At 45.2% G+C, this 27,387-nt stretch overlaps 1 protein-coding gene across 1 annotated transcript in view; it reads left to right on the top strand.

The window, feature by feature from the left end:
• Positions 1-388: 388 nt before the first annotated feature.
• The window catches only part of RAB10 (RAB10, member RAS oncogene family), a 270,755-nt gene continuing 243,756 nt past the window's right edge, over positions 389-27,387 (top strand). Inside the window, exon 1 of the mRNA XM_085613201.1 lies at positions 389-1,027. Within this exon, the coding sequence (XP_085469327.1) occupies positions 901-1,027 (127 nt within the window). The 5' untranslated portion in view covers positions 389-900. The remainder of the gene's footprint in view (positions 1,028-27,387) is intronic.

Genomic DNA, 27,387 nt, shown 5'->3' with positions numbered 1-27,387 from the left:
TTCAGTCTATAAACCAATTCATATTTGACGGTTTAATGAATTAATAAAATAGCTACTTTACCAAGGTTACTTTTATGAACCGTTTGACTTATAGATATAACCAAACTTACTTAAATGGAAGACGGCGCTGCCATGCACGTCTCTATGCACAAAGGAGGCGGGGAAACCTACGACACCAAAACATGGACTGCTCTTTCTCTTTTGGCACGGGCTTGGCCGGTTTCCATTCGGCGGCCATCTTGAGGTCAGGCTAGCTATCCCTCATGCATCAGCAGTCTATTGTTTCATGTGAAGCTAGTACCTTATAGGCGTGCCTGACCTCACTGTGGCGACTGAGCCGGACGTTCCCACGCCCGCGAGCCAGCGGTAGTGTTTCATGTCCTCCGGCAGCAGACTGCGCATGCGTTTAGCAGGGGCGGACGGGAGTCCGGAGCGGAGAGAGAACGGGAGCCATTTTGTCCCGAGTGAGCCTGCCGGAGAAAAGGAGGCTACGACTTCGCCGGGCTGAAGGGTCCGAGAGAGCAGGGCTCAAGCAATGAGGGGGTGTCGCGGCCTGTAGCAGTCTCGCGCGCCTGGCTCAGCTGCTGAGTGTGCGGGGAAGGAAGACTGCTGCGCCCCCTGTGGGTGAGAGTCCCCGCCAAGCGCCCCCGCCCTCCCGAGAGGCCCGGCTTCCCACTCCCTGTCTGTGACAGCCTCCGCCCGCTCAGTGACAGGCGCGCTCCAGGTGACAGGCTCGCTCCAGGTGACAGGCCCGGCTCCCCACCTCCCCCAGAGCTGACCCTGTGTAGAGCCAAGATCCCCGACCGCCCCTTCCCGGTTAGAGGCTTGCTTCACCCCCTGTCGGTGACAGGTCTCCCGCCCCCTGTCCGGTGACAGGCCTTAGCCCCCACCCACCTCTCCATGGCGAAGAAGACGTATGACCTGCTGTTCAAGCTGCTGCTCATCGGCGACTCGGGAGTGGGCAAGACCTGCGTGCTCTTCCGCTTCTCCGACGATGCCTTCAACACCACCTTCATCTCCACCATAGGTGAGTGTTTGTGGTACCTATGTGGGGGTAACACGGGATTATTGGTCCTCCGTTAGTACCAGCTGCTTGTGTTACGGGTGGGAGTGGAGGTCTGATGGCGGCGATTGCATTAAAAACAATCAGAGTACCATCGCCATCTCCACCGTTTTGGGGCTTGGAGGGCGAAATGAAAAAGTATGCCATGGCTTTAGAACCACACCTGCTTCATTACGTATATGCACCAAAAAATCAAATCTCCCATTTTCAGTATCTGCTGTTGACCCAGGTCACATCATTCTCGCGCCCGTCCTCTTGCAACTTAAAAAATATCACACGCGTTTGCCACCACTTTACACCACAGTATAAATCCTATGCCAGCATCTTAAAGCCGATCATAGCATTGGGTCACGTCGAAGGTGTGGTGAGAAACAGCAGCGGCGTTGCTTTATCCCACAGAACCATTCTTCCTATCAGAGGTTCGTTGGTATAGTGGACGAATAGTACAGGATGTTGGGCTAGGAAAGTTTCGCTACAGTGTAGCATAAGTGAGGGATGCCGAACTTTAAACTCCGAGAGAACAGGGTGTGGCTCTCACAAACCCACGACGAGATCCTCCTCAGATAAACACCCTAAGTGCATATATAATGTATATCCATGTTTATTCCTGAGTGAGTAGTACCAGCTGATTCTGTTTTGTGAGTGGAGGCGCCTCTATTTTAGCAGTTTCCCCAAACCTCACTCATTGTCCTATCTTCCGTGGCATTGCAGTCTAGACATCTTATATACATTGCTTGTATTCCGATCGCCCCCTGTTCAGTCCTCTCGTGGCACCACTACCACACGACTCGACTTCTCATTTAGTCTAATGGTGCACACTTTCAAGGCGCAGGAGTTGTTTTGCTGTACATTCAGGAGTAGAACATTATTACAGTTTTTAAGGTTCTGATTAGCAACGGTACACACCATTAGATACTGTCCAACATTCTTGTACATGTAGAGCGAATTTACTCTATAGCTGTGTCCCTCCTTGATTTCTTTAATTGCTAGTTATTATCCTGGATCTTTTGCGTCGTCAAATATACCTGTGGGACTGAACTTGGTTTAGGTGTTTTAAGTCTGTACAGTTCTTTAAGGTAGCTGTGCACTTTAACATCCATCCCCCCACTGTAGCTTTTAGTTTCTGCGTCAACTTAACCATTATATTTCTATTTGGGGTTCTGTACCAAGGTAAAGTTTAATTGAATGCATGCTTACTGCATGAGAGATGAACTACGCTGTTAAATTATTCTGTTTTCAAGATTGTGCTCTTTCTGAATTTATAAACAGCTGGGTTAGCTGTTTGTTTCCAGTCTTGCTTCTTTGTCCTGCACCATTTTAAAAATGCATGAACGGGGGTGGGGTGGGGGTGGGGGGGGGGGGGGGGGAGCCACGCCGTTCTTTGTTTCAGGTTCCGACTTCAATTTGCTTGGTTTAAAAAAAAAAAAAAAAGTAAAATTAGTGGTATGGCCTCCTCACACACAGCCACAGACAGCGTCATCTTGAAGGAGAATCATATTTTGGGGGTGCGTCGATACTGCTGTGCCAGCTGCAGCACACACCCTTTTTATTATCATGTCTTGAGTCAGTGCGGTTATTTTCGTAGTTTAACTGCATCTGTGTTGAACCTTAGACGAAAAAGAAAGCTGGTTAATAAATCTGTTATGTTTACATTGACCCGTTTAAAGACTAACTAGTCAATGGATCTTTGCTAACTTTTAATGTGGAGTAACCCTTTTTGATCTTCGATTGCACACTCCATGTTTGGGTAGAAACAGTTTGCGAAGCTCTTAATTACCGAGAGAAAGAAAGTAAACATCAGTTGGTACATGTTATTGAGCGCCTCCAGTAAGCATGGCTGTTTAGTTCCCTCATTTCCTACGTGTGTGTTTCTGGTCGTATACATCTAGGGATAGAAAGGTGACTTGTTCGTCACTGTGCCTTAGAATAGTTTACCATGTGAATTCTATTTATTGCTGACTGCTGGCGTGGGGGTTTAAACTTAGTGTTGTCGTCTAAGCCTTGAAACTGATTGGTAAGTGTAGGGAGGTCCAACCGCTCAGAGGCCCTGTCCTGAATAGCTTATGTTTCAGATGTAATGTGATTATTTTCTTTTGTGATATAGGATTTTATGCTATTATAGTGATCGTTTGATTGGACAACAGATTGGAATAACATTGGGTCAAACATTTCCTCTTAAGTAGTTTAAGGAGTAAACTGGTATTTGTGTGTGTTCAGTAGTAGTGGCTGAATTTTGCTTTAAGTTAACTTTCTGCTGCTCTACCAATGCGCTCTGTTTTGAAAGACTCGTTCTGCACCTGACTTGTGCTTTTACTACAATAGTTTGAGGTAGGAGTCCTTTTATGTAGTTGTCACGGTTCACCACCTGTTGTCTCTGCCCTCTGACACTGCTATAAAACAGCAAGCCTCTTGTAGGCTCTATCTGTTGACAGTTTAATGTACTGCTACTTTGTGGGGTTTTAAGTCGATGTGCTTAATGTTTGCAGTGATCTTTTAAGTACTTACGATTCATATGGTGACCTTGAACCGACCACAGCGATCAACAGAGCTAGATGCCTACCTAAGCTGTCATGTTTCAGACTTTATAAATGCGATCATTTTTACGAGTAGGGATGGTCCTATGACAATTGGCCAACAACAATCTACATATAATTTAATGTTGTGATGGCGAGGCCCAGTTATTAAAGCAGCACTCCAATTCCTGTGCCCTTGAGCTTCCGTGCGTGCCTTCAGCTTTTATTCATGTAATAGAATGTTTAGCACCATTAACTTTTATTTCCACAAATATGACAACCCTTGGAGAGGAGTCGAAGTAAAGGACAGTAAATGTGCAAACATAGTGGAAATGTGGCTTCCTCTTTTTGATTTCCGTGTAAAACAGTTATTTCCATGTAGCCATTTGAGCAGTTGGAATTCTTCTCGTGGCCCCACCAGGCACGCAAGCAGCGGACAGTCCTCCAGAGAGAAGTGCAACCAGATTTAGAGCACAAGATAGACGAGGGCGCATTCTTAGCTCATGACGTGTCTGGAGCTGCTGCCTTTAGTGCTCCCCGGCCAAGTCTGCTGTGAAAAGAGGAGAATCGCACGTTTGAGTTACCCAAGAGTTTCTATTTGTTGAAATGCACACTTCTCCTCCCGCTCTGGTGTGATGTGTGTCTGCTGCTTCCTTTTCTGCAGTCCTTCACTCGGTGAAAAGGGATCCCGAGGCACGGCTTGGGTTTCCTAGCTATGACATCACTCGCAGATGGGCTTAAGAAACCCTAGCTTGTGGGGGCGCGGCCTGTGGGTTTAAAGGGCCGGTGCTGGCCCTGGGGATGGGAGATAACCCGGTGCCCCTTCCGCTGTCAGTGCCGCAAAAGGAAACATTGTTTACTGCCAAACTGCACTATGCTTATGGTGTTATACTGGTCACAAAATAGTTACTTTTTTCTGTGAAATTTTTATCCAATCGACCCGGTAACGCCGCAGCTTTATTAAATCTAGTCTCGCAATGCCATTTGTTAGTAACGTGCGTCAAGGATGAGCTGAATGTCTGAAAATACATTAGGAAGCCCCCTTTTTGACACCTATCTGACCGACTGTGCATTCAACAATTCATTCTAAGATTCTCCGCAAGTTAATTACTGCCCTGGTGATGTAGATGTCCTAGGTCAATATAATATTAACTAGTATTATTTTTTTCCCTTCATTTTTGAGTCGTCCCATGGCCCAGTTTTGGCAGTACGTGGACGAAGCTGCTAATGGAGTTGGTTTACAACCTGTGATTATTCTCACAGCTACAAGTTGCTTGTGAATGTGCTATCTGCCAGACCTCACTGACTAGTGTAAGACCGAGGGATTTTGCTTTCTGACACAATTGCAGAAAGCCAGCTGTTTTTTGGTTCTGTACAATTCCTCTATCGTTTATTACAACTGTATACATTATTGGTTTGGGCATAACATTTGAAAAGCGAAGCAGCCTCACTGCTTTGTTTATTGGGGGGAAAAATGTATATCATAAAATGACAAGCCTGACTGCTATACCAATTTTCCATGGTCCAAAAGCAGAATTTTTCATTTAGCTTTACATTCTGGGTAATGTTTATTGGGAAACCTTGGGCCAGTGTTCCTTATGTAGTCATGGTTTGTTCGACTTTACTCAATGATACAGACACAGTTCATATCTTCACCTTTGGCTGTCTGCGTTAGGTGCCCAGTTTCTCAGAACCGGTTTCTGGTTTTGAACAGTTCCTTCAAATGGTCTAATGATTTGGGAGGCATTGTATCATCTGAGAGATGACAATGGCCTCTTGGTTTCTGTGTATAGAGTTCTTATGCCGAACTAGATAGGAACGACGTGCAGAACACACTCAGCCATCATATTCGCATTTAAAACAATGTGTGTAATAGAGTACAGGTAATTTCAGAGCAAGCAGGCTTTCACGGTGTTATGCATACGAAGCATTTAGCAGAAAGACCTGAATCTTCCTTGATTTATTCCCCCGAAAAGTTTCTCAGGCCATTTCCCACTAGTAAGAACCAGCATTATTCAAATAAACTTTAGTGTACTGCCTAAAGTTACAAAGTTCTAAATTGCGCATAGTTTTGTGATTGAGGATATTTTGTCCCATCTTTTTAAGCACTTGAATGTCTTCATGACAGCTGGTAGGCAGATGTTTTTATTCACTTTAAATCACAAAAAGAAGTATGCTTTAGCATGTGGTTTCTCTTACGGTTTCAGGCATCATAGAGTGAATTCTTGGATCACCGTTGCATCCGTAAATTAGTCAACATGATCTTCATAAAGACAAGGGTAGTGATACCTTTTTAGGTCTCGCCTGGCGTAAGACTGCGCAGACATGCGCAGGCTCGCTGGCGAGATTTAATGTTTTAGGTAAGATTTCTTTAGTGGGCTTTAAGCCCCGCCCCTCCTTTCCATTGGCTGGCGTCACCGTTTATGCTAAACGTTGGCCAGCCATTGGAAAGGAGCGTCTTGTGACGTACACTTTTCTCTTTAAGATCCGTCCCAGTTGTACTGGCTGCCCCGACTTACTGCTGGCGTAAAAGTTTTTTTTTATCTTTATGGGGCCAAACACATGGCCCCATAAAGATAAGAAACCAGTCATGTGAGCCAGTCCAACTGGGACGGCTCTCGCCCCGCTGGAGCGGGGGACCAGAGATCAGCGGACCATCTGACCAAGGACCGCGCTCTGCTTGTCTTTCTAACGCCAAGAGGTAAGGAAGGCAAAATGGCGGCTTGCAAATTAGCAAACAGACAGCGCCTGTACAGCTTGCTTCTCTAAGCACATTGAATTAAGCATATAGAGGCGGATCAGTGTCATAGGCAGCGTCCATATCGGCATCAGGCGACAGTCCTGTTTGTCCTTTTGCGTTCCATCCTGGCTGGGGCGGCTAAGCCTGATCAGGCCACTTATTCCCTCAGAACGCGGAAAGAATGGGCACGTGCTCAGCCTGACCCTAAGATGGCCGCCACTTAAGAGACGACCCCTCCCCCGGGCTAGTGGCTGTGCGAGCGTTGACAAGGAGGGATTGCGAGGAGCCGGGGCACGGAGGTGGCCCTTTATCTTAGACTGGCTTGCACACCGCCGCCGCCAGGGACCGCAAAGTGAACCGGTCGCTCCTACCCTTGGACGGTAAAAACCGCCTCTTCCCAGTCTATTAATTTATGATCTTGCCCTGGGACGCAGTGCCTCGACAGTGGTGGGGGATGGGCGATTACTCGATCTATTATTATAGGGGCATTGATTACTTTTGCTGGCTAATTTACTCCAGGCGGGGGCATCATTTTTACATTGGTAGTATGTTTCAGGGTAGGGTGTTTGTGCTTTATGATTTCTAATATTATTTTCCGTATAGAGTGGGATTAATTGCAAATTGGTTTGGGTGCATTTTGCATACAGGTTCGTGTGTAAATTGCGGTCTAGGTGGGTATTATCAACCACAGTCACAGAGCTGCGTATGTGTGCACAAGCTTCTTAAACATACTGAGTCTGATGGCAGCACGTGCCCTTTCCAGCGCAAGAGATTCTGAGATCTCTTGCAGTGAAGGGACCATTCGCACTGAGGCACAAACTGATCACGCCAGTAACATTGATTGGAGGGAAACAGCTTGAAACTTATTGTTATCACTTGTAACTGCTGGGCCGGAAGCCTGCATGTTACGCCAGACTACCATCTCATCATTCAGTTTCATGTTCGTAACGCGCTGGCATTGCGACCCTGTCCATTAACGACACTGTCCCGCATCGCCGCAAGTGGTGCCGTCCTTTGAATCTGACATTGTGGAGAACATGCAGCAGCCTATGGGGCTCCGGGGCCCCTCCCAAGCCAGCATAAGCACAGGCAAACTTACAAATATGGAAATCTTGCACTTTGAGGGTGGCTACGCCTGGCCTCTGCAGTCAACAACCACTCCAAGCTGTGCAACTGTAAAAAACAGGTTGCAAAGTATCTGTGCCCGTCGGTGCGACTCATGGGGGAAGAAGAACGCCGCGTGGCCCCATACATCAGCTTGTGTCTCGCAGGAGCTAGCAGTGTTTGCATGGTGCTTTGTAATGGTGATTGATGATATAAATTGGTGAATGTAATTTGTGGTTTGCAATAGCACAGTCTTTGGCGCAGCGCTGCTCCTCTGCCAAGAACATAGAGTGAGAGGGGTTTAGTCAGGGCTTTAAGTGGGATGAAAAAACTGGGGTGAGGTGCTTGTCTCAAGGGGGCGTGGCCAATGTAATTAACGGCGTGGCTTAAAACGGTAAGCTAAGCATCTGTGCATAGCATAGTGTGCCGCCCGACTTGTATTTTGCTGTTTCTGTCACTTCATCCAGATATGATACAAGTAACATCATACCTACAATAAGTCAGGACTATTGGCTTTGCCAATGGTTGTTCGTTGCATAAGATAAATAAGCAGCAACTATGGCTTGTATATAATATAATGAAAAAGTTTTCACTTAAAGCCCTGGTGACACCATGACGATGTTGCTGCTCCTGAGTTTCAAAAAGAGAAGGGGAATCCAGAGAGAAAATGTCTTTTCTGAAGGATTTCCCCCCCCCCCCCTACAATGCTCACCTGGCATGATGTCACGCCGTATCTTCTAAACTTGTGAGAAGTGAGCACGCGCACATCGATGTGCCTGTCACTGCAGTCTGGAAACAAGCATTGAAAATGCAATAGTCCTCGCCTTTTATTAAGTTAAAGCCATTTGCTTTGCTAATGGTATTATATAGCAAAGCAAATGGCTTTAACTTAATAAAAGGCGAGGCCTATTGCATTTTCAATGCTTGTTTGCTGTGCTGTCTATAGTTTCTCAGCAAACATTAAAAGCTACTGAAGTAGACTGTCATTAGTAAATGAATCCACCGTAAATAGTTTCCTAGCTTCTCAGTATTGATAACCAAGCTTGTTAAGAGTTGAAGACCAAGTTGTCCTTAAAAAGAACAATTTGTATTTCAGAAGAACAACACACTTGGTGCAGAATGTCAATATGGGTGGTGTATACTGGAATACTTCTTGATAAAATTATTTTCCTTTACAAAAGGCCATGATTAATATGCAAACATGGTTTTGTAAGTAAAACCATAATCTATCAAAACATTTTTGGTGAGAATAAGCCCAAAACAATACTTGAACTTTATTACTTAACTGACTTCCGCTTTGCACTTCCTCTTTAGGTTCACCTCTGCCTACGGAGCATTGTACTTTGTTGTGCTACTTTACATATACAACTTTTTGCTTCAGGATTTCATTGTGGAGAGTGTATAAGCAGTGATCTAAGAAAACCTTTGTGGAATTACTGGCTCTGCTCAGTGTATCTTCAGCTGAAGGAGAGCTCTCCTGATGCACAGGGGATCACATGGGGTGGTTCAACCCCATGTGATTCCCCATGTTTTCAACCTTTTGGCCAATTACTATCCCGTCTTTATTGACACTGAGATGTAGTGTGACTTCCAGTGTTCATCGTAGTAAAAGCCTGTTCTACTTTTTTTTAATGGGTTGATCCAAATTTAGTGCTGCGGTCTCCTCTCAAAACCACCTCCCCTTCATGCTACAAGCTTCCTGTGGTTGAACAGCTAAAATTTCTTTATTACACATTTTGAAGAATTCTTTTTAATTTGTTTGCAGGGCTTACTTGTTTCTTGGTTTTTCCAACCTTTTATTTCCCTAAAGTGTTCTAGTTGTAAAGATTTTTCTAAGAGAGGGATTAAGGTTTATACCCTAACAAAGTAGTTGCTATTCTCCACAGAAAGAAGTTTAGTTAAGTTCATGAGTGACCTTTCCATGGGCTAGAAATACTACTTTTGATGAAGTTGCGACTCTATCTAGCCGAACCTTACAACACAGCTCGGCCAGCACAGGTTTTGTAATCAATAAATTAGCTTATTGGTACTATTACCTTTTGGACTCCCCGCTGTTACTTTCGTAATGTATCAAAGCTTGTGACGAGTCAAATGCAAGTACTAATTTGAATGTAAGTGACACATTTGAAATTGCACGTGCCAGTTTTAGTCAAGGTTGTGCCAGTTCTGCCATAGGACCCTGTTTTTTTTGGCAGGGGGTGGGGAGAGTAGAAGGGGGATTTACAATTAAAAAAAAAAAAAAAATCATCTGCGTATGTACAGCAGTGTAAGCTTTTTGTTGGATCATAGATTATTTATCACTCATTTTTTGAGCAATAAGAAAAAAGATAAATCCAGTTCACTTTTGTCTAATTTTCCAAATGCAACTGTACCAGGCGTCAATATGCTAAACACATACTAGACAAATTGTATTTTCCATTTTTAATTATTTACTTTCCAAGTGTTGGTTCACAGCACATCCACAGCTGCAAACTGGCTAGGTAGGAGACTTTTAAGTGAACTTCACATGCACAAGTTTTACCCTTCGTAATTTTTCAACTTCTCACAATTGGAACCTGTGATAATGTGCATCTTTGGACATGGAGAAAATTACAGGACTTTAACTACTTTTTGTGCACTTGTACAGCAGTTCTTAATGAAAACAGACTATCGCCCTCACTGCGCTCTCAGTTGTGTCAATCCTAATCTCAGCACTTTTAATTGGACCTTACATTAGTTCCTCTCCGCAATCGTCCCTCTTTTACTGGTTTTAACTGTCTATCTCTGCATTGGTGGTTTACCGATTAGGGTTTCAGTTTTCTCATGTATGATTTGCTCACATGCCTGCTATACGCTACTGACCATGTCCTCATGTATTTGTTTTTAGGACTCGCCTGGCGTTAGCAGCGCGCATGCGTTCCTCTCGCCATGTGAGGGCTTCTTGGAATCAATACGGATTACGAAGCTTTCAGAGGCGGATTTGAAGCCCCACCCATCTTTTTCATTCACTGGCGTCATCCTCCATGCAAAACGCTGACTCACAATTGAAAAGGAGGCTTCTTAGTCCCTTCTTGTTACCGCCCTGTCCACTATTGGCCCCGCCCACTGGGATTGGATCTCTCACTTGCGGCGTTAGTCTCCTTCATTAGCTGGGACGCACTATATTTTTTGCACAACGCCGACAGTTTCCCTTAGACACAGGCTTTATGGCACTCCACAGCATTGTTCCTGCTCCTCGGTGGTGGTTTTTTTTTTCCCTTTGCGCTGTGCCTGCTAGAGTTGATGTGTTCTGTGCTGGTTTTGTTGTGCTCTGTGCAGCGTTTCCTCTGCACACAACCCTGTTTTTCGATGCCCGTTTTGCTTCTGATGTTCTATGATGGTGCGAGTTTCGTGCTGTTTTACTCCGCGGTTATTTCTTGTGCCTGCTGCTGGCTTTACTATGTTCCGCAAGCACACGTTTCTACCTGTGCACGTTCCTCTGTTACTGGCTGCTCGTTATCTCTTCCTAGTAATCTCCCCGAGGGCGGGGGTCAGTGGGGGTGGATTGAGGCCCAGCGTCGGTAGGGTAGCCATAGTTAGTGTAAAGTGGGGTGGTTAGTGTCGGATATGGGAAGGCGGGTCGGGACATGCCCGTAAGCTTCTCCAGACCTCTGCTGACCTCGATCGCCTTGTTCCCGAGGTGCTAATTTTTGAGCACATACACCCTAAGAAATCGGATTTGATGGCCATCTTTATTATCTCTATTTTATTCAAAGTGCCGCGAGACCAGGCAAATGGTATCAGGGCGCTATCAATTCTGGTGACATCTCTAGTTAGGCATCGAAAAGGTTCGAATAGCGCTATACAAATGTCAATACCAGGTTCATTTCAATAGTCTTGAAACAAGCCGACACAATATTCAAAGGTAGAGAAAACAATGTACCCACGCAGAAGAAAAGCTCCCTCTTGCGTTTAAATGTGGAATATCACACAGCTAATTGCAAAAACCACACAGCGCTACATTCTGCACACTAAAGCAACGGTACATTTTACAAACCGTCTGCATTCCGCACTGGCCACATATAGTTCTCTGGATGTAACATAAGGTGGCACATGTCCAAACAAAGGGGGCCCGGCGCCAACAGAGCGTTGCTTCCCTGTTAACCCTTTCGGACGTTGATGCTTGATATTTTACAAACATTAGGACCTTCGCAATGACCAAGCAGCTTTGTCCAACCCACTTTACATGTCCGAGGTCCCATTCTAGCATGATAAAATCATGTAAACTTCAGCAGACCAGTCCAAAAGCATCACTTGCGCGATATTAATTCTAGTGACCCGCAGAAAAAAACATCTCGACGAACCCACTGTGCATACTGGAATAAACAGATGTCAGTCACTCACAATTTTGCATGCTCAGTTATCTAGTCTCGACTTCGAATTTGGTTTTGTGTGGACAGCTTGAAACTTACTTGAGAATTAAGTGAGATTAACTGCACTAACAAGCATCACCTATTAGATTGGCCAATCTTTTATAGCCATGTTGTACCGCATCACGGGAGCTGTGCGTCATGTCTATAATAAAACAAGCATTGAAAATGTAATAGGTCTCACCTTAGATTAAGTTAAAGCCATTTGCTTTGCTAATGGTATTGTATAGCAAAGCAAATGGCTTTAACTTAATAAAAGGCGAGGCCTATTGCATTTTCAATGCGTGTTGTTAATTTATTTTTTATAACGAACTGTTTCACTGTAAAGTTTCTAATGCTGAAAGGTCATGTTTGCTCTATGTAAAACCACGCAGATTACTTGGACGGTGACAAAAGCAGGCAGATTTTGAAACCTTTTAGAAAACCCCAAAATGTCTTTCTCAATTGTTTATCTGGGCGCGATGGGCCATAAAGCAATGCACTTTGAGGCTTTATTTGGTGTGCATTGGGTACATATTGTTTAAAAGAACTAAATGTATATAACTTGCACAGTCGGTGTAGGCTGTGATTGAAAGAACTAGGGTTGTCCATCGAATCCTGAGTATGAGCTAATAGAAAGCAGATCCAGGAAGGAGCAGATTTTAGGAGACTTGTAGTCTCCTAGCAATGAAAGTAATGTATTGGAGAGCTCAAGCAACATGTAGAGCGGTGCAATCAAATCCACCATTCTCTGATGTTTAAAAGTGTTATTAATGTTGTCTAGCATTTACGATTTCTCAGCAGGTCATGTAATAACACAAATTGTCAAAAATAGTCAGTTTTAGATTTTTCACACACCTTGGCCTACAATAATATTCGGGACATTCAGTAATAGTGGTTCTAGCGTTTGCAGTATGTGAAGGAGATGCTTACAATTATAAGTGACCACAATGACAGTGTCCAGACAGTGCTTCCTGGGGCAGGTTATGTAGTGCTTTTGTGTATGTAGGGTACTGGTTACACACCTCAGGCCAGAAACAACAAGGGTGGGAGATTTTCCTTTGACAGAGGCATGCTTTAAATCTAGACTAGTCTGCATGGAAAAATGATTTTCTTTCAGGTCCATAACCAATAAATTGAAAACAATATAGATTTATAATAAATATTCCTGCAACCTGTCCGACAACAGGCATAGGTGTTTGAGACTGTTACATGGTGGGTAGATAAGATGTTACCAGTCAGTGTTAACATACAGTCTATATCTGAAGTGTGTTGACTTTAGGAGGCCTCACATTCAGTTCGTCAGAAGACGAGGAAGATCCAGCCCCAAATTGCTTAACTAAAACACTGGCGCCATTCTCCTGGCTGAGTTAAGCCCTTCAGGGAGTTTCCCCTAACCATTGCTCGGTAGTCGCTTTGCTGCAAATACTGTCTTCAGTCACTAGTCAGGTTATCAGTAGTTTTTATTATTATCGGACAAATCTAGATCAAAAATGTATTTCTTAACTTTGGTTGAGCATAGTTGCCCCCACCCCCGGCTTAGTTGAATTTGTACAGAGAAGTAAAGGTTGCCTTCGATAATTTTATTATACAGTGCAGAAGATTTCCGGCGTCTTCCTCCTGTTGACTCAGTTGCTCTTAGTGACCCGACCTTATATGCTTGTGGCCTGCTGTAACATGAAATCCGAACTGAGTTCGAAAACTGTCTATTTCAGGACTTCTTAATTTGTAACCAGCGACAGTGAACTTCTCTCTTCCCTCAATTAAAGCATGTACTAATTCGCCCCACAAACCCACTCAATATGGTATCTCTTTAAGATCTAACATGCAAAAAGCTGAACCAGCAACACCGCAAGGGATGTTAAGAATATTCACTCCGTTATTTTTATGTAGTTATTCTCTATGCCTGAAGGGGTCGCTAGTACAGGCTTCTGCATTTCCGCTACGAAGCCCGCCCTGTGTGATGTCACTGTCTGTTTTGTTTCCTTATTTTACTGTAAACCCAAATGTGTGCAATTTGGTTATTTGTGTGCCCTGATCATGCAGATCTAATCAAACTGTTTCCCGTGGCATAACAAGGATACCCTCTTGTGTTGCACCGCACTGGATGAGTGTGTTAATGTGACATATTCAAACTATGTTTCTCTCGGTTACTAAGATGTTAAACTGAACCAGCATTGGCATAGCCAACAGGTCTCGCCTTTTGGACCTTATAAGTGTTACGTTATCCAGCACAATATCCTTGGTGCAACAACATCGTGTTGCATGGCTTAACACTTATATGGTCCCAAAGGCGAGACCTATTGACCTAGAGATGTGCGAGAAGAGAGGCAGCTGCATTAGAGATGTGCGGGAGAAGAGACAGCTGTGCTAGAGATGTGCGGGAGGAGAGGCAGCTGTGTTAGAGATGTCGGAGAGGAGAGGCAGCTGTGCTAGATGTGCGAGAGGGGGCAGCTGGGCTACAGATGTGGGAGGAGAGGCAGTTGTGCGTGAGATGTGCAGGAGGAGGGGCAGCTGTGCGAGAGGAGAGACAGCAGCGCAAAGTAGAAAACGGCTGTGCCGTAGGTGTACAGGACGAGGAAGCTGTGATGCTGATGTGCAGTGAACTAAAAAAACAGAATAAAATGCTGGAATTAATCTCAGCCTCCGGTAATTACTTGGGCCACACTGCAACCCACTGGACAGGGAAGGAAAGTAATATGGAGAAGCACATATAAAGGAAGAGGTAGGAGAAAGAACGACCAAGAGAACAGTGGGAGAGGAAGAGAAAAATCAAGGAAGGGGAGAAATGAAAGGAAAGAACACAAAGGGTTGAGAGACAGATGGCATGAAGAGGAGAGGGTACAGGTAAGGTGGGACGGAGCAGGAGAGGGAGAAAGAGCGTGGGGAGAGAGCCTGCGAGAGAATATGAAGAGAGAAATCAGGTAAAGCGAGAAAACGGGAGGTAAGAGGAAAGCTAAAGAAAGGAATTATAACGTAAACCGACTCAGAAGATCGAGGGAGAATGAGAAAAATGGAAGAGAAAATACGAAAAGGAGAAGAGAACAAAGAAAAGGAGACAGGGAGAGGGATAGAGAAAAAGAGATGGGTGCAGGAAAGACTAAGGAGAGGTTAGTTTCTGTGACTTCACAGTGTGCGCAGCTGGACGCTGTGGCGTGGTCAGTGCATCGTGGGTCCTAGTGCAAGGCAGGCAAAGGGCCCACTGGACGTTGTGGCGTGGTTAGTGCGGCGTGGGTCCTAGTGTAAGGCAGGCAAAGGGCCCCCTGGATGCTGTGGCGTGGTCAGTGCGTCGTGGGTCCTAGTGCAAGTCAGGAAATGGGCCCGTTGACTGCTGTTTGAACTGTTAAATACAGGAATCTGCAAGGGTCAGTGGCCCCTCAGGTGTCTGGGGCCCGGTGTCACTGCACCTCTTGCACTCAGGGAAGCTACGCCCCTGGCTGGGTGTCCACTCTGTCTGCTGTGTCCTGTGCAGTACGGTGAAGGCGTGGGTTGTGTTTCTGTGCACGCTGGGGGTGGGTGCTGTGTGTGTTCTATACATGACTGCTTCTGCCTCGTTTGCAAGTGCCAAGAAGCACAGGTGTGCTGTAATCAATCTTTGAATGCAGTGCGCACATCGGAGTGCGCGAGTCCTCATAAGGATTGTACACGCCTCTGAGAGGCCAAAGAAAACAGTCAACAGTACGTTTCTTATTGCAGCGCTTTCTAACCAAAGTCTGAGGCTTCCTAGCGCTACGAGTGACCGACAATGGCGCAGAGACGTAAGATGTATTTGTAAAGCACACGATCACACATGGGGTTTCCTGGCGCCGTATGACAGATGTTTGTTACCCAAGTGAGTGGAAGATAAAAGATTCGGCAGGAGTCGAGCCTGTGACCACAGGTCAAACTCGTGCACCTTCAGTGGAAACTTCAGTTCGCAGAGCCATCACTTCCGGCAGCCTCCTGCTGTCGGCCTCAGAAGGATAAAGGGCGTATGCCCTGCCGGGATGGGCAGCTGTGCCCTGCAGAGTGCACACAGACTTCTGGAGCAGGTGCATTGCCCCACCGAGCCGTCTTATTAAAAAATAGATATGTTTTTGTCTGAAATCCAATATAAACTTAAGTTACAAGATTATTACAACTGCATTTTCTTTAAAAGTCACTAGACGTTGTTTGTGCATTCGCCCCGACTGGGTCTGAAGATGTCTGCCGTGTACCATTCATGCACGAGGTCCCGGATGCTACTTATGTCTCGCACGGGAAGGAAAAACTCAGGCTCTGGCACTGTGTCCCCCACTTTGAGTGAAGGACTGACCGGCCAGGCTGGAAACGGGCAGGGGGCACAACACAAACCAGGAAGAAAGAGGCAAGCAAAAGCGGAAGAAAGTTGTAGGCATATAAGCGAGATAAGTAGAAGAGGAAGGGAGAAATAGGAGAAAAAAGATTCTCGAAGAACAGAAGAAAAAGCAGACACGGGAAACCGAAAAGGAAACAAGCCCACGAGTGGTGTGCACGCGCGCGCCACAGCGAGTGTTCGGTTTTCAAATATCGCGCCCGTGTCTGGGCACGATAATTCAAAACAGATGTCGCCCGTGCGTGTAACAGCAAGCAATAGGCCGTGGGCGGAGCCAAGGCAGGACATGCACCCACCTTTGCCCAATTGCGTGCTGTATTTCTTAGAAAAACGCACGCAAAGCCCAATAGCCTGTGAGAAAAACAAAAACGCACGAGCGTGTGGTGAGCTTGGTGAGCTTTCTGAAGCCCCCTTACTAAAAGTCTCGCAAGCAGCGCATGTGTGCTGCTCTAGGCTCGACCTAAAAACGGGCTGCACTAAACTGGTACTGATGGTGAATGTACTATCAAAACTGGGGCTGCACCGTTTGAGGAATAGGCTTTACATATGACAACCAGCAGTGTGCAGCTCTCTGCGACACTCCTCAGGGATACATATGCACTAAATCATAACAATGGTTGACTGCACTTAAAAGTTCACTTAAGTAAAAAAAAAAAAAAAGTCAGGGTTTTGTGGCAGAACTGAAGAGGACCAACCCTGATTGAGACTGGCATTTCAAATTTCAAATATGCTGCTATAAAATCACAACGTGAGCACTCTGGTTCAAGGGGTTTCGAACAAAACCTCAAATTGTAAGGCGTCACTGTCTCCAAACGTCCCTCTATACATCTTGTGCCGTTCTTTTAACCAGATTACTTAGTTCAACCAGCAGAGGTTGTCCTTTTCAATTATAATACGGGACCTCCTCCTCGATAAATGAAAGCCCTGATATAGATACCCCTCGGTTCAGACCCTGTGCAGACCATACAGGACACCGTCCACATTCTGCCACATAAAACCGAGATGCCTTTTTAGCTTTAAAAAGGAACCATCTTTTGAGTCCTTTTCCCATGAATAAGTTAACTGTTGGGGTCAATACTACCTTACTCGTTTGAATACGCAAGCCCTAATCATACGCTTTCTGCCATTATGTTGGTGTCCTCATGTTGCCGCCTTTGTTCTACGGCGACTCATAGGCCTTTTCAGGACTGGGACGGTGTGATAGATTGGCGCCCTGGGCTGTAAGTCTCCATTACCAGGGTACCACCTCATTTTATGTGCCCTTGCAGGTAGATCTTTGGTGATAACATCTTGGATGATACAGTTCTCTAAAAGTAGAGTGCACAAACTGATCTTTAAAAACAATTCAAAATAAGTACAGATATGCACACCACAGGGATATAGACATCAGCTGAACCGAGCACCCTTGAGTCCTAATGCCGTGCCGGCTACAAGAAAAGCTAATTGTGGTGTCTGTTATAGTTCCTAAATTACTTTGTAAATAATATGAAAGTGTCTCTCTTTCGTTAAATGCCTCTATGGCAGACACTGAGACGTGTAGATTGGGATCCCCACTGTAGGGCTAAATGAAACCGATGTCTGCAGACAGAAGATCGCTAGCAGAAATGAGTAAAACATGTAGCAATTACCAGTTTAAACCTAGTGAGTGGTAGATTCGTGGCTCATCTCTGTCACAGTAAATGTCAGTGGTGCTCTCCGAGGACACCAACTGATACCCATGTCCAGTGTCACCTTGGAGCGGTGCCGGTGCCTACAGTGCCGCTGGAAGGTGGCCATCCACTCAGGTAAATAGCAGTGGTTCGCTCACTGCCCATCCTGTCAAGGGGCTGTTCCTGGTTGTTGTCACTTAAGGCTGCATATGTTGGGATTGAAGAGCGTAATGACTGACCAGATGTGTTGGAATAGGTGTTGCTGAAGATAGCGCCCCCCCCCCTTCCCTTTCTACAATAAATATAGGTGGTTTGCAGATTTGGTGATTTCCCCCCCCCCCCCCCCCCCCCCCCCCCCAGCTCTTTTTAGGTCTCGCTGTGCCAGTGCATGCGCTGCTCTGCGAGACATTTAGTAAGTGGCTTTTGAAAGTGCCACCACAGGCTTTGGTGGCCTCAAGCCGCAGCCGCCATCTGTCTTTCCTCTGTCACACAACTCTCGCTTCTCCCCCTCCCCCACCACAGATCGCTTCGCTCGCCGTGCTTGATCGCGATCACTTTCGCGGCCGTGTCAATTTCACGGCCGCGCGGCCAATGCTTGTTTTGCATTACATTGTATTGCACTAGTACAAAGCTTCTGTTACAAGGCCAGATATTTGCCCCTTTCCGTTCATGACGTCACACTTTCCGTTCTTCCCGGGTGCTGTGGACACAGCGTGCTGTATTTAAGACCAGACGCTCTTGGATCAGGGCAGCTCATGAGCCCTCTGCCTGACAGCTGGCTCCAGTCTCCATTATCTGACAGCACGTCCAGGGCTCGCGCCAGCATTCATCATATAAGATGGTGTCGTCTACTGTTTTGGCCTACATTACATCCGGGAAGTGTCCGGGCTCAGATTATTACCCTCTCAGCAACAGCTTTCTAGTTGTCTCTGCACAGATGGTCAAGACACTTTTAAGTTTTACAGATTCTGCAGACGGATCACACCATCTTCCCTCGTATTTTCCGTTCTTGGTCACTCCATAAGGGAAGCGCAAAAATTGCATAAACTATGGTGCTGAATTTTTTGACACCCTCTATTGTCATTTGTGTACTGTGCCCAGACAGAATGATAACTACATTTCCTAAGGTGCGTCTTATCGAATTTCTGTCGTTTTTAACCACTATAAATAATATGTATTAATTTTAGGCAATTCACTGGTACTCAATGTAATGATTATGGAAGAATATACAAGTGTGCTGACTATGCCGTGATGCCAACATGTGAATTTCAGACCAACTCAGATGTCAGCAGTGAGTGCATTACTCACTGAGCCATCTTGCAGAAGAGCATCATGGTTTGGGTGGAAAAGTTTAAAGAAAGTTGTAGCAATGTTACATCTCTATTAGTCTAAAATTATCTGTCTGTAGAATTCTTCTATGAACTCTTAGGCTATGTGATAATCTTACCCCGCCTGGTCACTCCGCAACAAGAAAAACAAAATCTGCTTTTTTGGGGGCGTTTTCTCTCTGGTGATGCCTTGCAGGGCAACTTCACGCTGCTTTGCACTACAAATGCCCCTGTGGGATTTGAAACCATTTATTGCACTAACTGAATTTTTGCAGCACATTGTGCTATAGACTTAATTAACCCTTTCACTGCTCGAGTGTCTGCACACCCCTTTGTTAACCTTTTTTTCAAAAACGAGGCATTCGGTTGTTAAAGCACATGTTCCTCTTAGGTCTTTTTGTGCACTCAAACATTCAGGGATATGTGTTATTATGAACAATATATCAAGATCTCATTGCAGCCTCATGATATAAAGAAACTTGTGAAGATATTTTAATTTCTTTTTAAATTGCTCAATTCTCTGTTGCATTTTTCAAATGGACAAACATATGTGCCAGAACAGTAATCAAGGAAATGTTGCCTTGAATGTCAAGAGCCTGGAAATACTGAATGTGTGGATTTTCCTAGCAATCTAGTCTGCACCCTCAATCATGTAATGTTAACACTGATCATGACATTGTGATGGAATCCATGTTTATGGTGCTCGGTTTTGGGAGAACAGACGTCAAACTCGCGACTGTGAGAAGTATAAAGTCTATACGTTTTCTAATTTTTAAATGTTTCCTGGGGATATAGATAGAGTTAAAACGTGGATGTCATCACAGCAGAATACGATTTTTATTTCCCAAGGTCGTGATTTCTAGCTTGTAATGGGCACAAAGTGCCTGACCACCCATTATGAGGAAAGCTTCCTAAATCCTCACATAGCCTTAATTTACCTATCTGATAATATTCCTGATTTAGTGATAGCTATTTAGATGGTCCAGATGATGCAATGTGCTATACTATAATATTCTTGCCCATACCATCCAACATGCCCCTCGTCTTAGACCAGCCAAGGGACATTTCCTTATTATGTGTTTATAGGTGTGACATAGATTGTATTTTCACATTCTCACCTGTCCTATTTTATCCGTGAATAGTCCAAAAAACGTTCTTACCATGTACTCCAGTGGCTTTAAAAGCAATCGGATGTCCTTATAGCCAATGGATTTAATGTCTGTATCTTATAGGATATTTCATCCCATTTTGTTTGCCACATATAATTTTAAGAAAGCTGACCAAAATCGGCAAAACCACACAAGAATTTCATTTATTTACAATCCTGTGCCAAAGGTTTGACATCCGCCGCCTTCAAATTTTTAGAATATATTTTACTTTTGATAAATAAACTTTTCTAGGAATGATTTTAAAAGCAAATGTAGTCAGGGTGGAGGAGTGGCCTGTAGCAGCCGATTTTGAAACTGCGGAACCGGGAACGAGTCCAGTCCTCCGTTTAACATTGTGTGACTCTGGGCAAATAACTTCTCTTCCCAGTGCCTAAAAAAAGGGCAATCCAATCTGGTGCTTATATAAAGTACTTTCATGCTCTTCAGCTAGTTTGTGGTATATAAAACTGCAAAATAAAAAAGATTAAAAAAACTATTTTACTGATGCACCTTTAGCGTCATACCCCACAGGGTGTTAGTGCTATAAATGGGAAACAAGCATTGGCATAGCCAATAGGTCTTGCCTTTGGGATCTTATAAGTATTTAGTTATGCAGCACAATATCCTTACTGCAACAACATTAACTGTTGCATGGCTAAACACTTATAAGGTCCCAAAGGCGAGACCTATTGGCTATGCCAATGCTTGTTCTCTTTGACACTCTTATCTGGTTATGTAATTGAGTTGGGGCTACCATCAAAGGTTCGGTTTGTAAGATTTAGACTCATCAGTTTGACTCCCTATATCTCATATCAGAACTCAAGTTACAACTCTAGAGAGAAATAGAACTTGGCTTATATATCGAGCTGTTTATCTAGAGCATTCAGAATATTAATGGAGGCACAGTAAGATGACCTAATGGCTCTTTTATAACGAGAGTGTAAGCCGGCATTTTGGTTTTGAATGCAAAGCCAGCAACTTCACCACATCTCTTTTCCGCATTGGCATGGTGCAAGCAATGTTCACGTGACTGTGCTAGTCTCCAAGATCCCTGGAACTTAGAGTTTCTTCCATTGTCTTGGCCCTCCCATTTTAGGAGGATGGCTCACCTAGCTTTAGCTTGATGATCTCCCCATGCTGCTATGGCGTATTTAATAGCCTTATATCTAGCTGTGCTTGTTCTTTCTGAACAAGACAAAAAGTCACCAGAAAAAGGAATGCATAATGGACAACTGCTGCACAAAAACACATCTTGTGCAACCTGCATATGATCAGCAGGAGCACAGCAGTTCCCATACTGATTTCAAGTAAAAACACAGGTCCGCATTTAACTCGCAGAATCCAATGTTTAGCAGTCCTCCCACTGACTTCCAAAGAAGCACAATATTTAGTCAACAATGAACTGCACAACCAGGTTAAAACTAGCATTGGCTTAGCCAATAGGTCTCGCATTTGGGACCTTTTTAAGTGTTTAGTTATAGTTGTTTAGTTGTTGGTTGTTTAGTGACTATAAAGTAAGTGGGGCACCAGATAAAAAAAAAAATCTGGAAATTGACACCACATGGTGAAACATTGAGAGCTTATGGCCAACATCATCAATAGTAAAATGTTTTCTGAACGCTATTTGTGCATAACCTGAGAGTTGCGACATTGGGCTGGTTTTTGGGCTGATACTGCTCTGTGTTTGGCTGAGGTTGGGCTTATACTTGGACAGCTTTGGGCTAGTGGATAGCTTAAGTAATGGGGGAAGTACCTTAGGGCTTGGCTTTTTTTTTTTTTAACTTGCACATATTTTCATACTACACATCTGCATTGCACATCTTCCCAGATTGGGGCAAGGAATATAACGTGATTTCCAAGATGTATACGATTTGATCTTCAGTTTTGGCACATGTGACTTTATTCAGGCCCATCGCCCCATCCTTCCTCACACCAAATACTGTCACATTGGAATCAAACTTTCGATTTACAACCCAGAAAATTTCACTGTTTTTTCTCCTATTATCTACTGTTACACAGGGCTGCCTCAAAATCCACCTTCCAGAGGTGTTCCCCCAGCACGGAGAAGGCGACATCCACGCAACTTTACTTTTTAATTGTTTGGAAACATTTTTGCTTTTCCTTTTTTTCACATCCGTCTCCGAGAAAACTGTGTTGAGATATGCGCCTACTATGACGACAATATGTGGTTTAAACTAAAGCCAACTTGAAGCAGAAACTATAGAATATTGCTAAAATCCTCAAGATTTGTGAGGCCCCAGGTCATCTCACACACATGACCTTGGTGCCCGACAAAGTATGTTTGTGAAATCTTCCTTAAAGTTTATAAAGCTCTGTTCAAGCCATGCCCGGTCGTTTCCAGGACCTGAGGACACATTCACACTAGAGTCCACTGTATGACTTTCACCTTCAGCAGCATCAGGTACCCAACGTTCATCATGCCAGTGACTGACTCACTCAGACTGTCACTTTCCTACCCACTGAAGAGTATCCCAGCCACTCTCCTAGTAACTCAGTCAGTCGCTCTCTTGTCCACTGACACTCACTCTCTCGTCACCCACCGGCTCGCTGGGTCCCTCACCTCAGAGGCGCAGCTCTCCTGACACACCCAGCCCACTGTCGGCACTGAGGGCCGCTCTGCTGCTGCCTCCAGACTGCACGCGCAGCTCTCACCCCGAAGGGTGGATCAGGCTTAGCTGTGGAGGACGGGAGCTAGAGAGGGACGCGAGGGCAGGATGGGGATCGGGTACCCATGAACTCTGCCCTCATTCACTGCCGGGGGTCACCCCCTACTGCCTGTGAGGAGAAAGAGATGAGCCGAGAAGCGGCCCTTGGCAGTGCCTTTGGCATCTTGGTACCATAACAAGGCACTTGTGCCGGAAGACCCGTGGCTCACACGACAATTGATCACACGAGTGAAGAGACAACTTCAGTCTGAACAGTCTGATAACATTGCTCACGGGTCTAGTGTGTGTGTGTGTGGGGGGAGTGGGAATGAGGTGGGGTAGGTGTTACTCGAACCCCATTTAAACAGATGAACAGTGGCTTAACGGCCTGGATGGCAGACTTTGGTAGAACCAGGTTCGAGTCTAGTGGAAGGCTCAAACATCCTGCGATTCTGGGCAAATCACTTCATCGCCCCCTGCCTAAAAAGGAATGTGCCCGTCTGTAATGCAACTTGTGCTCATGTAAAGCGCTCTGATACCTTCGGGTCGAGTTCGCACTATATAAAGCGCCGTCGACCCCACAACGCCAATTGCGGCATACTAAATGGTCACTCACAAATGATGAAATTACGTTTGTGAATGTAAATACTTTTGTTTGACCTTCACCAATCTCCTTATTGTTTGCGCCGCCTCACGATGTCCTTTCACCACGTCACTGCGCCGTTCATTCACTATAACACTTCCAGTGCACATTTGGTTGTTATGGTTACTGCAATTTTGTTGTATTTCTGTGCTTCTATATGCAAAAATAACAGCCTTTCCATCCTCCCTTGGTCTCCCTTGTTCCTTCTTGTGCTTTGTGATTGATTCTCCTTTGAACAGTCCCCCCCACGTGATCTACCTGTTGAGACACTGTTCATTGCCTGGCGGCAGGGCTTTGGCCGAGCATTGAATGTCACATATTGAGATTAATATAATAGATTGTGCAACCGCTTAACATCCTACTTCGGGCACGACCGTTCTCTTTTCTCCCAAATAGAAATCTGTCTTCACACCCAAGTCCTATAGCATCAAAGCACTGACGACAAGAAGAAAAGGTAATCATTAGTTTGCATCAAGTTTTAGACCGGTCTGCTGGTGCAGGGGTTTTTGTTTTTCATTTGACTGATGTGAAATCCTCTGAGCAACACTTAAATTAACCCAAAGAGTAAAAGTTTGTGACTTTTCTTATTCCTTAGACTTCATGTCATTTGGCCCGTTTTAGATTATTGATCAAGGATCTGTGTAGTGTACATGTTGCCTTAGACGTCATAGAAGTCAATCGAGGTAAAACAATAGCTGTTAATGTTGTCTGGAGGCATACAAAACAGGAAGCTTTGAACGATCTCGCACAGATTCACTCAGTGGGGAAGCAAGGGTATGAATGCAAGCTAGTAAAATATCCCTGACCCCCTCTTTCATTGGTAAAGTAGTTAGAGGCACAACTGGGGTGCAGTGGGCCCCTCCTAACATTTGACGCTGTTGCCACTTCATCTACCGCACTATTGATACCTGTGCTCCTGGAAACAATTGGTGGCAGTTAGCAGCTTGGTGGGACCCTGCAGAACAGAGCATATTAAGGAGTGGCGTCAGGGTGAGGGAAAAACAAGACGCAGAGTACTGAGCTGGGAACTTGTTCGGCCCCCCTGTGCGCGATGTTTATCCCCGTTTTACCTAAGTAAAAAAAACCAACAACGGGTCTCTATTTAACGCACCCATTGTGTGGAGAATTGAAGGTCTCGCCATAGCGTCTCAAAGCCCACGTCACTGAGGAACAAGTCTCTCCATCACCCTGGACAAGCAGCGGTGCGCTCACTTGGGACCCATAGAGTGGCCCCTGCACTAGTGTCACTGATTGGGCTGCAGTTAATTCTTTAACAGCACATCTGTGCAGGCATCTCCTGACAAACAGACGCCTGGGAGAGGTCAGATGTCCTGAGCAGGCACTAAGTCTCACTCCTGGGTGATTTCTGCCCTCTTCACTCTACCCTGCTTAGAAAAATAACTTTTTTAGGTCTCCCCTAGCGACGCAGCGCATGTGCTGCTCGCTTGGCGAGATCTATTGTCACAGATTTTGCTTGCGAATGGGGACAGGAGATGTGCACGCCTACGAACTTGTCAAAGGAGAGCCTGGAAGCGCGATCTGAACGCTGAAGCCACGCCCCCTGCGCAGCCCCGCTCTGAGGAAAACAATCCGCTCATGAGCCCGGCGCTTCAGATGGAGTACTTCAAGAAACAGTTGAAGCGACTACGACCAGACCGTTCTAGTCTCTGTTAAAAATGTTTGACTGGGGGCAAGAGAATGCAGCAATCCCCTGGAAGCTTTTTCTGGCAGCCGCACAGGTTCAGACACACAAAAGAAAAACAGTGATATTTGGTACTTAACGTTGAACTGACGTATACGGCACCATGGCGGAGTTTCTTCGATTTGAGCTTTTCGTACACAGTCGCTTCATGCGTGGCTCTATCGAATGGGTAGGAGCCACATACATGCCCACTGTAGACTATTCGTGTTAACGTGGGCTGTCTATATATAAGGGATAAGTTGCTCCTGGTTCGGTTTCGATTGTCATTGCAAAGGCTTTCCCAGCGACATTTAAGTAATGAACAAAAGCAGCACATCGTGTTAGATGAAAACTGAGATGACTCATAAAATCAGCCAAATATACAGCAGTGTGCGCCGATGTAATTCAAAGGAAATCCAGAAACATACACGAAGGCCTAACGCTGCCAAATACAAAAAAATATATGTACGACACGCTGACAGTACACAGAAAAAGACTACTTTTTTGGTGTCTAATATAACTGACACCTCACGAATATCAGAAAGTACAACTAGAAGTATCTAAGTACTGGCAATAACTTAGTATGTTTACTTACGGCAATAAAGCCTTATTGTATTGTAAATGGCCTCACATGGGGACCAGAGTCCAGATGAGCCCTGCTGTTTACCGTACTAACTGTCCACCAATCTCAGCTCACAATAGACGCCAGGTCAAACGTTAAATTTTTGCACTTCGCCTGAAATCTAGTCTGGAGCGATCAGAATACTCGAGATGCCAGCTTCAGAAGACATTACAGGGACGGCAAGGGGAATCGATATAGCATTTCAAATTCAAAAGCCATTTCAAAATGTTCAATTGTGCCTCTTACTTCAAGAACGGTAGTCCTGCACTATAGGACACATGGAGCTCACCCACACCCAACATGTCCGACCAGTGTCCTTTTGCCATTTCGCTGTAGCCTGTAGTTGTTTACGCACCTCGTTCCTGACGTCACCATGGCGGAGAGCGCCGGCCTCGAATCACTGCATCAAGAGTTTCAAGAATAAGGGCCGCGATGGGGAGGTAAGACTACATGCCGCCGTTGCCTGCCACCAGAAGGAAGGTGCTGACTACAGGCAGGCTCTGGTCTTCCTGGGCGCGGTCTCCTGTGCAGGGGAGCCCCCCGAAGAGGTGAAGCTGTCCAGGTGCCACTAGGACTCACACCTATCAGCTGAGCAGGCCAAATGGGGCTGTAGGCAGTGCTGAAGCTAGCGGGAGCCTTTGCGGGAATTTATAGCCAAGGGTGGACGGACGAGCCTGCCTTGGGTGCCTCATAGAGGTGCCCGGTGTCCCCGCCCCACCTTCAGCTCATTGAGCTGCTCTGTGACTGCTTGTACGGTTTGAGAGGTGGGCCCAGGAATGAAATGTCACAGCACTTTATAGCTTTTCTAAGTATTAAGTATATTAAGTAGCAGTTAGTACCATCCATTGCACCAGTCCTCTTCCAAATGTCGGTATTTCGCCTGTCTCAGTTCTCCGATCTTGTGGAGCTGCCGGCATGTGAATGGTTTGGTTTCCTCTTGGGCAGAAGTGCGGCTGTACCAGGCTACCGGTCCTCTGGGGAAGTCTATTGTGTGGCGGATGATTGCCCAGATATTTTATATTATTATAATCTTTGGGAATCTGTGTGGGATGGTCTTGCAGATGTTGTGCTTAGTAATTCTGTGTGGTTTACGTAAATGTTGTTCAAACAGATTTTGTAATTATGGTCTGTTTTGTGAAAGTGGCAGGGATCCTTGATAGGCGCATTAGGATTTTAGTTTATAACCCACATAGCATCTCTGTCTAGAAATTCCTTTCCTGTGCTGTCATGAGCTTGTCATAATTACTGATTTTCTTTTCAAGGTGTGCATATAACATTTTGGATGAGTGTGACTTATTGGAACCCATTGCCGCTAGTTAATTGACAATTTCATTAATTTGGCTGTTTCTGACTGCCACTAGTTGTCGTGCTGTCAATCCTGTTTGTCCTTTCTAGGAACCACGCTAGGGGGACCTCATGGATGAGTCCATTCCCATCTGTCTATGACTAATTCTTAAACCTTTCACTCTTTGTTTAACTCCATGTACCCTGCCGTTACAAAAGTAGTTTGGCTCTTGCATTCAAGTTTTC

Source organism: Triturus cristatus, chromosome 6, assembly GCF_964204655.1.
Source record: "Triturus cristatus chromosome 6, aTriCri1.1, whole genome shotgun sequence".
NCBI lineage: Eukaryota > Metazoa > Chordata > Amphibia > Caudata > Salamandridae > Triturus > Triturus cristatus.
Note: the sequence above shows the minus strand (reverse complement) of the source record. Positions and strands in the feature narration are given on the sequence as shown.